At 47.0% G+C, this 11,569-nt stretch overlaps 1 protein-coding gene across 1 annotated transcript; it reads left to right on the top strand.

Annotated features, from left to right (window-relative positions):
• Positions 1 to 4,487: 4,487 nt before the first annotated feature.
• Positions 4,488 to 8,333, top strand: LACRT (lacritin). Its single transcript, XM_042946771.1, has 5 exons — positions 4,488 to 4,813; positions 6,071 to 6,118; positions 7,268 to 7,372; positions 7,750 to 7,836; positions 8,272 to 8,333. Exons 1-5 carry the CDS (start codon positions 4,756 to 4,758, stop codon positions 8,331 to 8,333), a joined length of 360 nt encoding a protein of 119 aa, XP_042802705.1. The 5' UTR covers positions 4,488 to 4,755.
• Positions 8,334 to 11,569: the final 3,236 nt, after the last annotated feature.

Raw genomic sequence — 11,569 nt, 5'->3', positions numbered from 1 at the left:
CTTATATCTGGCCTGCCTGGCTCATCTATGTTACCTGCCTGACTCCCGGACGCATTGACATTTGCAACCCTTAACCCTGACCTTTGACTCCAAGTCCCTGGATCACATGGGAGCCATGAGAATTCTTTTGGCTTAGACCATAGGCAGAAAGGCTGGCTCTTTGTTCTCTATGGCTCCCTGTGGCTCCCTGGAGCTCGCCACTCCACCTGTGAAACCAGAAACGGAAAAAAGAGTCCTTCATATTAAGGTCTGGAAAAAGCTTCCTAAAGTTGCAGAGGATGTATTTTTCCCTCTAGGCCCTACCTGATGTCCACTAAACCTTCCAAAATCAAAATGTTGAAAGATACTGTAGTGGTTCATTTTATGTATCATCTTGACCGGGCCACAGTGTGCAGCTATATGGTCAAACATCATTATGGATGTTTCTGTGAGAGGGGAGTTTGAGTGAGATTAATAGTTAAATCAGTGGACTTTGAGTTCAGTGGATTGCCCTTCAGAATATGGGTGACTCTCGTGTAATCAGTTGAAGGTCTGACTAGAACAAAACACTGACCTCCCCTGAGCAAGAGGGAATTCTGCCAGCAGTAGCCTTCAGACATGAACTACAGATCTTGGACTTTCCAGCCTCCATAATCATATGAGCCAATTCCTTAAAATAATACACACACACACACACACACACACACACACACAATTAGCTCTATTTTCCCTAAAGGACCCTGATTATTACAGGTACTAATTAGTTAAGACTAGAGAAACAGTGTTATAAAGGCCTAATGTTTACTATAAAATAGATTTCATATTCAAGCATAGAGTTGTGGTTGATAGCAAAGACTCTGGAGCCAGAAAGCCCATGTCTAAAACCAGCTCTGCCCCATACTAGCTATGTGATCATGGGCCAGTCCTTTAACCTACCTTTACTTTAGTTCCCCATATGTAAAGTGAGAGTATTAACAGTACCCATCTCATTGGGTTGTTATGCAGATTAAATGAGATAAAATTTATAAAGCTCTGAGAACAGCGCTTGCTTGGCACATATTATATGTTGTATGTTTGTTAAATAAGTAGAATAAGAGTCTTTAAAATAATTCTACTCATTGCTTTGTCTTCACACCTCCCCCACGAACAGATGAATGATCAAGGACATTAGGGGAGTGTAGCAATTTGGGCCAGCCCATAAGAGCTTGGCAGAGAAGATCAGCCATGTGAATTGCACCAATCAGGGTAAGATACCCCTCATAAACACAGCTTAAGTCTGTGTCTTGAATATGTGAACTATCTACCCCAAGAGTCTGGGTCACTTTCTCCTTTAGAGTGTCTTCTAACTCTCTAACCCCAGGACAGGGTTTAACACACAGGAGAAAGGGAACAAGGAGGAGACATTCAGCATGGGTCAGACAGGGTGGAACGTATCACTCAGGGTCCTGGCAGAAAACCTATGGCATGATCAGAAAGTTTTTTTAAGAGACGTTTTAATGGAAAAAAAAAATTATTTACAGAGGTACAAGTAAGGACTCACAGCAGCAGAAAGCCATTACCATCCCTAACACTGAAGGGAGAGGAAATGGCATTCCCTGACACCAGTTAGGAAATGGAGCTGTGGAACCAGTGTCACCAGACAAGCTATTGTCATAGAGGAACACATCCACTGTTACTCCATGCTGTATTAATAATCGGTGGCTTCATAACAAATTATTCCAAAACCTAGCAACTTCAAATAACATCATTTCTTACTTCACAATTGCTGTGAACCAGGAGTCCAGATGTAGCCTAGCTGGGTCCTCTGCTCAGAATCTCTGACAAGGTACAATGAAGATATCATCAAAACTGCAGTCACCTCAAGACTCAACTACAAAAGGACCCACTTCCAAACTCAATCACATGATTGTTGGCAGGATTCAGTTTCTCATGAACTGTTGAACTGCAGACTAAGGCAGCCCTCAGTTCCTTGCCACCTGGACCTCTCCACAGAGCAGCTCATGCTATGGAAGCTCTCTTCATCCAGGCAAGCAAGCTGAGAAGACTCAGAAAGAGATATTATACATATAAGCAGGACAAAAGTCATAGTCTTTTATAACCTAATCTCAGAAATGATATCCTATCACTTTTTCCATTTCCCATTTGTCAGAAGTGAATCACTAGATCCAGAATGGGTATTACACAACGGCATAGATACCAGGAAGTGGGGATCGCTGGGCGCCATCTTAGAAGTCTATCTACCAAGGTATCTACCTGCCACACTTGCCAAAGCAGGGAGAGAACAGGAAGAACAAATGCCTTAACCTCTCTTCCCATTCTGACTTCCCACTAGTGTCTCCCATTGGCCAAACTCAACTAGAAGTTAGAAGGCAAGAGAGCCCAGGTGGTGCACCCCATAAAGGTCATCCTTCCAGACCAGTGCAGAGATGGTCAGAAAACAGATCTGAAGCAGGGAAGGAAGCCAAGAACTATGAATAGAGAATAACCAGGAGAATAACAAATAAGAAAAGACACCTTGGCAACTGACAGAGTTATCATGGAGGTCAGATACCTTAAAAGACAAGACATCACAGAAGACAGCTCTTCACCCAGATACATGAGGTGCATCTCTCTTCTTTAAGATACATATCCAATTCTTTCCCAGGCCCTATAATTTGGCGTAACATTTCTCCTGGGCCCTGTTATAAAATACTGAAAATTTTCTATGGAACTAAGTTCCCTACCTTCCATCTCACCCACATTTATGTCAATACCTGCCTCTTTAATTCATGAAGCCAAGAGGAGAATTAGGAGAGGAAAAGGGCTGAGCAGTGACATTTGGAGAGACCTTGCTCTGTGACAGCTCTAGTGTTGATGCCAAAGTTCTAATTTCCTCTTAGAAAAACTTGTGCAAATATCATGGTTTGCTCCTGTTGGTTTTTTTGATGTGCTCATGAAGACCGTTGGGATCTAGAGGCACAGCCTCTCCTACTATAACGTACACATGGACACACACACATACACCCACATACACACACACATACCAGGGCACTGATGCAGTCAAAACTCTCTCCTGCTCCTCAAGATCTCCCCATCAAGTTAAAGCCACCACCATCTTCAAGGCTTCCAGGCCTGGACCCTTAGATGGGTAGTTAATGCTAAGTCTTGTCCCTGCATTAATTCAATGCACCCCTCTTCTTCACCTACTGGCCACCATTAAATGACAGATAAATCTTAAGTATCAAATCACACAGGGAGTTAGTGGGTGAGCAGTTGCTTTAAACCCAGTTCCTACTTGACATGACTGGAGCAGATCAATCTCCTGAATGTCATTGTCATCTTACCTGCAGGTTAAGGATGGGTGAAACCTAGATTAAGGATAGCCCCAAAGGACCCACCCCTCATGCCTGTGATGTCCCACTCCATCAGTTTTCTCTTCCTTTATCTTATGAGGAGACTAATGCTCTGAACCCAAGCACCCAAGCACCCTCATGTTATAAACTTCCTGATACCCCCTCTCCACACCAATCTTCAGAACAGCCTTGAGGCAGAAAGCTGCAGGACCACCCAGGGCCTGGCAAAAGCCAACACCAAGCAAATGAGAGTCACAAACTTGTATACAGAACCCTATTCTCCACCCACCACCCCTTCAACCGTCTCCTGTGTCTCCTTCACCCCATTCTATTTGGCATTCAGCACCAGCCTGAACCAAACCTACCCAGAAAGATGAGCCTTCTGCAAACTACAAGTATCCCACACATCTGCATAGAATTTTATTGTTGAAAAAATGCTTTGCCATGTATTATCTCACTTAATTTCCATCACAGTTTTGTACATAGCAGCTGTAACTCCCAGACGACAGATGAAAACCCTAAGGTCTTCAGTATATAGCAATGTACCATCCTGTGTATATGCCAAAGCCAGAACTCAAGATCCAGGCCTTTTGAATGTCAGCTCAAGGAAGGAAGAAATCCCAAGTCAAACACAATTATCTGCTTCTCTGGGTTGTTCACACCATGGATCAGCTCCCCACTTGAAGGAAGAACCAAGTTCCAACTTCAGTGAACCACCATTGTCCTGTAATCAGAAGATCCTCTGAGAAACAGGGGCTCCCATCAGTTGGGCCTGATGATAGAGGTTGACAGGGGTCCATCTGAGGGTTAGGAGTTCCTTCTAGGGGTTAGATAATAACTTCAAGAGCAGGAGACAACTCCAGAGAAGTCATTCATGCCTCCAAACCCGTCCCCTCAAGAGGAGAAAGGAACCATGAACTTAGTCCCCAGATGTTCTGAGTGTGGCCTCCTGGGGAAGGAAGCTCACATAGTCTGGGGAAACCTTCAAGCCCCTGCACGGAGTCCTGTACAGATCGAGGCAAAAGGTAGACAACATGATCTTACAAACACCCAACCTCCTCCTGGGGGAGACGCCAGTCCTATTAATACCATCAACAGACACATTCTAGAATCTCCCCAAACAAAATTTGCTCTGCATCTGGTCCCTGAGATCCCAAGGATGTGAAGCCAGAGGGCAAGTAGGAAGGAGAAGGAAGGGGGGAGGAAAAGGATGGCTGGAAGTCAGTAGGGAAAGGATGCCAGCTACTAGCCAGCCCCAGATATCCCTTGTTGACTTAGCAAGTGACAGTCTGGGGAAGAAGGGGAGGAGGACACGGAAGTCACACCCCTCCAAACTTGATTCCCATTGGCCCTCGGTATCCTTAAAAGGGCCCAGGAGTATCTGCACTGGTATTCCTGGACCCTCTGAGGATTCTGTGGTTATACTTGCTTCTCACTCCACAGCATGAGATTCTCAGCTCTCCTCCTCCTGGCAGCTCTGGCTGGGGCCCTGGTCTGTGCCCGTGAGTATGGCCCTTCCCCTGTACCCCACCAGAGCCCTGACAGTCCAGGGAAGCCTTAACTCTGGTCTTCATTTTTCTCTTTCTCTCCCAGTGCTGTCCTGGCTCCTCCTGTTCCTGCAAGTGACTCCTGCCCCCAGTTCTCTGCCCATAGGCTCTTTACCCGCGTTGGTCAGGGAGCCAGGAACCCCCTGGCGCTGTCTGCTCTCCAGCCCATCCCCTCATACACCTTCCTTTATCCACTTTATCCACTATGCTCCAGCCACCCTGGCCCTCTGTAGGCCTTCTGGGCCACCACATAGAGGTGCAGGTTGTCCCCTGCACAGGGGTGCCAGGCAGGGGATGGAGGGGGCTGAAATCTAGCCCATGGTCCATTTGCCAAGCAATGGGCCCTGCCCATGGCCTTGTGTCTCTGGATGCCTCTTCCTGAGAAGAGCAAAAAAAAAAAGAAAGAAAAGCGCTATTCGTGCCAGGACAACCCTGCTGCTCCTCGAACACTGGGGCCTTCCTTCTTGCTCTTCTTTCTGCCTGGAATTCTTTTCCACTCCTTGTCACTCTCCTCCAGCCAATCCAAAATGTCACCTGGCCAATGCTTTCTCATCTGTCAAATCTCAGTTCAGATATCAATTCCTCAAAAAAGCCTTCCATGAACATGTAGGAAAAATTAGACCCTGCTTGCTGTTATCACACCACTCTGCACTTACCCCTCTAGCACCGTCACACAGTGACTCAATAATTATGTCATGGAATGTAAGCTGGGTCAGGGCAGGGTCTTTCCACCTTCTTCAGCACTGAACCCCCTCCACTTAGCAGAGCACTTTGCATAAACATTGTGTTGAAAGAACAGAGACAAGGAGGGCTGGAGTCCAATCCCAGAAATCACTCATGCATGGCCGCATGGCCCCTGCACTGTCCCCCTCAGCCACAGAGGACCCTGAGCGCCTCCAACCACAGCCAATTCCCTGGCGCGAATCTCACGGCACCCTCACAGGCCAGAGGCAATCTGGAGGAGGGCAGTTTTCAGAGCATATTACACTTCTCCCGGGAGAACCTGCTTCAAACAACTGTAGGAGGGGTTAAACACCAGACAGAGTGCTTGGTGGGTCTACTGATGAGGCAGAAGGGCACATTTCACCAATAGGGAAATGTGTCTCCCTGTGTCCATGAACTCTCCTTAGAGCTGAGGATACAGAATGGGAGGTAGGATGGCTCAGATGGGTCGGGTTCAGTCCTTACTGTCACCTCTTTCTTCCACTGCAGAAGATGCCTCTTCTGATCCCACCGAGGCTACTCCGGGGACTGTGGCCAGTGAGTCCTTCTGTCCCTCCTGTCCCTGTGCTCAAGGGGAGGGTCTAACAGCCAGGGATGTGGGTGGAGGCTGGAAGAGGAATGGGGGGTGGGGGTGGGTCCTGCTCTTGGTGGTAACAAGAGGAGCATGGATGGGGGTGCAACAAGGCTAAGGATGAAATGGGACAACCCAGGCAGGCAAGATCAGTAGGAAGAATGGGGAAAGGGTTTGTTACGGATAAAAGGGAGAAAAAGATGAGGTTGAGTGATAAGGGAAATTATACCCATGCGGTATTAATACCTTCACCTACACACCCTTCCTGTAACTCCCAACTCCTTAGCAAGTTGCCCGATATCCAGCTTCAGACTCCATTTGCATCCTGGTTTTCCATGCTTCTCCTTCATGTACAGCCCACATCAACTAAATTGAACTTGTTTGCATTCTCCATTCCTATCCTATACACACCTTCCCCAGAACTCTGGCTGACTGATAGAGGTTGACGACTTCCTGCCCCCAAGGAAGCCCCTTTAGAATATCCTCCCTGCCAAAATCCTGCTTTCAAGACCCAGCGTCGCTCTGACTAGCTCCTTGATTCCCCCCATATCCTAGCCCAAATACCTCCCCAACCCTGCCCATTAGAAGCATGCAACCCTGCCCTCCAACCCTGCCATCAAAGAGGCACTGTCTTAGTCCATCTGGGCTGCACAGCAAATCTCCACAGACTGGATGGCTTAAACAAGAGACATTTATTTCCCACAGTTCTGGAGGCTGGAAATCCAAGATCAAGGGGCCAGCATGATCAGGTTCTAGTAAGGACCCTCTTCCAGATTACAGACTGCTGAGTTTTCACCACATCCTCACATGGCAGAAAGAGCCCTGGGGTCTCTTTTATAAAGACATTAATCCCATTCATAAGAGCTCCACCCTCATAACCTAATTACATCATAGGCCCCACCTCCTAAGACCATCATACTGAGGGGTAGGATTTCAATATATGAATTTGGAGGGGGACATAAACGTTCAGTCCCTCACAGGCACTTGTGTGTAGAAATCGTATCATCTCCGTAGCCTGGCCCCCAGCACATACTAGGTATCCTGGGCTCTGCCACTCGTTCCAAAACTAAAAACCATTTGACTTTGCTAAAATCAACAAATTGGCGTGTTTGCAGCTGAACCTGAAGTGACTACATCTCCAGCGGAAACTGTTTCACCCCAAGAGACACCCCAGGAGCCAAACAGCGCCACCACAAGTAAAGAAGGACTAAACCCACTGAGTAAGTCTCTGTCTCTACGCCAGATGACAACCCAGAGGAATCTCTGGTGGCAGGCCTCCATGACACTTCCTCCCACAGAGACGAGTCCAGGGAGAAGCAGACATACTCATTCCCCTGACCGTAAAGTCGCAAGTAGGGGCTCACACTGTACCCACTCACGCAGCTTCCGCGATAGGTTTTGCTGCCTGCACCCTCCATGGTTTCTTTCCTGGCCCACCCGCCTTCCTAAGAGAAGAAGCTGGGCCCCTCAGCAAAACTTCTTCACTTTAGGGATTTGTATAGGAACAATGTCTGGTGAGGGGCAGGAGGGGGAAGGGGGAGTTTTCTCGAAATGATGGGACTTTTCTGCTAATGTGATTCTTCTGCTCCAAAATTAGAATTCCTGGTGAGCAAAGGTAGCTTGGTAGCAGAACATGGCTTTCAAGAAGCAAGAAAAAAACTGCGTGAAGGAAAACTTTATGAACGTGAGTATATCCCAAGGCAGAGCCTTGTGGGAACAGGAATACTCACCACTCATCATCCAGGGGCAGGAGGTGGGTCAGGACCCCCTTGCCCAGAGACCTGGAACTGCCACAGCCCCTCCCCACTGAATCTTCCCTCCTGTTGTCTTCAAATGTCCCCAATTTCTCACACACACTCAAACCACAGGGTTGCCTGATGCCAGATTGCCCCTGGGTCTCAGCGCCAGCCTTCCCACTGCGGAGCCTGCCCAGATGGGGAAGGAGCGGGCGGGTCCCTGAGGCTCTGGCGAATCCACCTTCCATCCCTCTGACTCCCACGCAAAGCTGTCCAGGGGCTGGGTGAGGTTGCAAAGCAGAAGAGGGAGTTGAGGAGGATGGACAGGGTGGAGCTGGGGCCTGGGGCCTGTGAGCCTCATTCTCACCTCTGCTTTCTTCTAGGTGGAGTTGAATTAGCAGAAAAACTGAAGAAATTCGTTCCCAGTTCCTTTCTTCTAAGTTGAATCTAAGAATTTGAAAAGAACAGGGCCCCTGGACTCAAAGCCTTAAACATGCTTGCAGCCCAGAACGATTAAACTGAAGCATCCAACATGCTGTGTGCCTGTGCTCTGTGGGGCGGGCCCGGGAGGAGGTGGGGAGCAAAGCCATCCGCTGGAACGCCAAGAGACCCTGGGTGTCCTGACCCAGGCCCTTGGGCCTGTCACGCCTTCCTTGAGGACACAACCCCTAACAAACCCTTTCATTTGCACTGAGCCACCAGCCACATGTGCTGGGCCTCCTTCTAGTGCAAATGCCTCTCCAGTTCTGGTCTAATAGCTCACATAGAGTGCCTCATGACATTTGAGCATTTCCAAAAATTAAATCAACCTCCAAAGAACCAGGATTTGTCATCCTGAAAATAGTCAAAGCCCGAGTCACTCTATTAAAGCCATTTTCTGGTGCCCTTATTAAAAATGCATCCCTCCTGCCTTCCATTCACCCTTTCTACACTGGGCCCAAGTGAAGGGCAATGGCTAATTAGACCAGATCAGTAAAATAATGAGCTGCTGCAGTGAGAGCTGGCACTTGACTAAAAGGCCTATTAACCCACTGCAACAATCCATGTGATTAGCGTACCCCGTTTCCCTCCACCACAGTCTGGGATCGCACTTCACACTCTGCACACAGGTGAGCAGGGGAAGAATATTCATGACTGTGGAGGAAGACAGGACAACGCTCTCCTGCCAACCCTCTTCCCAAGCCTGGTGTGTGGCAGGGTGTGCTTTCTAACACTCCCAGAGTCCTTGATTCTAGATGGTCCTTCCTCCACCCCACCTAACACCCACCCCCTCTATCCTGGGAGTGAGAGCATTCGACCTAGACCCTGTTTTATTTATTTTTTATGTATTTATTTATTTTGAGAGGGGGGCAGGGGCAGAGAGAGAGGGAGGGAGAGAGCGAATCCCAGGAAGGCTCCACACTGTCAGCACAGAGTCCTATGTGGGGCTTGAACTCACAAACCATGAGATCATGACCTGAGCTGAACTCAGATGCTTAACCGACTGAGCCACCCAGGCACCCCGACATAGACCCTGTTTTAAATGGGGTGAAGAAATTCATCTCCTTCCTCCCTCCTCCCACCATGACGACACATTCTCCATTTCTGAGAGCACTGCCTACGAAGCACAGAGAGACCTCCAGTAGCAGGTCCCCCCTGAGTGCCGGTTATAATCAACACTGGGTAAATAGGGCACTTCACACTCAAGTAGACTGCCACCCTTTTATGTGTTCAGTTGTGTCCCCCAAAAAGATTTGTGGAAGTTTTAACCTTATTTGGAAATTGAATCATTGCGGATATAAATTAGCGAAGGTCATACTGGACTATGGTGGGCCCATAATCCGATATGACTACTGTCCTTATAAGAAGAGAGAAAGTTGGGGACACCTGGGTGGCTCAGTCAGTTAAGCGGCCGACTTCGGCTCAGGTCACGATCTCGCGGTCCGTGAGTTCAAGCCCCGCGTCGGGCTCTGTGCTGACTGCTCAGAGCCTGGAGCCTGTTTCAGATTCTGTGTCTCCCTCTCTCTCTGACCCTCCCCCGTTCATGCTCTGTCTCTCTCTGTCTCAAAAATAAACATTTAAAAAAAAAATTTTTTTTTTAAATAAAAAAAAAAAAGAAGAGAGAAAGTTGGACATAGAGTCACCTATGATGTGAAGACACATCAAGGGTAGATGACCATGCGACATGGAGTCAGGGACTGCAGTGATGCACTGGTAAGACCAGGAACGCCAAGAATTGCCGGCAAACACCAGAAGCTAGAAGAGGCAAGAAAGGATTCTCCCCTACCAGTTTCAGAGAGAGTATGGCCCTACAATAAATTTGCCATTCAAAGTCATCCATTTGACTTTATTATGGAAGCCCTAGGAAAGTAATACACACCCCCACCCCCATCCCCAAACGCATCCTCTCTTCATGCTCCTGACTTTCATGTTATCACCAGAACTTCATACCCTTTGTCCTCTGTCACCCATTTCCCCCACTTCCCAGCTCCTGGCAACCACCAATCTACTCTGTCTCTACAAATTCAGGTTTTCCTAGATCCTACGTGAGTGAATACACAATGTACCCTTCTCTGTTTGACTTATTTCAATTAGCCTAATGCCCTCAAGTTCTAGCCACACTGATATAAATGGCAGGATTTCCTTCTTTGTCATGGCTGAATAATGTTGCATTATATTGACATGTATCTCCTAGAGTTTCACTGTAAACATCTTTTACCACCTTGTTAAATGTATTTCTAACTATTTTTATTCTTTTTGATGCTATTATAAATGGAGCTGTTTTCTTAATTTCTCTTTCCGATAGTTTGTTCTAAAAAAAAAATGTTTTTAGGGGCATCTGGGTGGCTCAGTCAGTTAAACGTCCGACTTTGGCTTAGGTCATGATCTTGCGGTCCGTGAGTTTGAGCCCCGCGTTGGGCTTTGTGCTGACAGCTCAGAGCCTGGAGCCTGCTTTGGATTCTGTGTCTCCTTCTCTCTCTCTGCCCCTCCCACACCTGTGCTTTCTCTCTCTCTCTCTCTCTCTCTCTCAAAAATAAATAAACATTAAAAAAAAATTTTAATTGCCACTTCCCGCATATATTCCCTGCTTTATTTTTGTCCTTAGCACTTCTTTTTTTTTTCAGCTATTTTGAGATATATTTAATACACAAAAAATGGCATGTAGTCAATGTATACATTTTAGTGAGTTTGGACATATGCATATACCCATGATACCATTCCCACAATCAAGGTAATAAACATATCTATCACCTCCAAAAGATTTCTTGTGCCTATGTGTGCACACGTGTGTGTTAAGAACACTTGGCATCTTAGCATGAGATTAACCCTCTTAACAAATTTTTAAGCCATGACACTGTATTGTTAATTATAGGCACCATGTTGTAACGCAGATCTCTAGAACTTATTCACTTTGTAGCATTTCTCACTATCTAATATACTATATAAGTTACTTGTCTGTTTTCTTTGTTTTCTTCACTAGAATGTAAGCACCATGAGGGCAAGGGTTTCTATTCTTTTCACTGAGGCATCCCCAGTGCCTGAAACAGTTTCCGGAACATAGCAGACACTCGATAAACATTAGCTGAAAGTTAAATAAATCACCACTTCCACCCTCCTCTCCATTTTCATCCTGTGAAATTAATGTCTCCATACTGTGGTTTTGTGCTGGTCTCAGCCTATCAATAACCAATGTGGTGGCCT

Source organism: Panthera leo, chromosome B4, assembly GCF_018350215.1.
Source record: "Panthera leo isolate Ple1 chromosome B4, P.leo_Ple1_pat1.1, whole genome shotgun sequence".
Taxonomy (NCBI): Eukaryota; Metazoa; Chordata; class Mammalia; order Carnivora; family Felidae; genus Panthera; species Panthera leo.
Note: the sequence above shows the minus strand (reverse complement) of the source record. Positions and strands in the feature narration are given on the sequence as shown.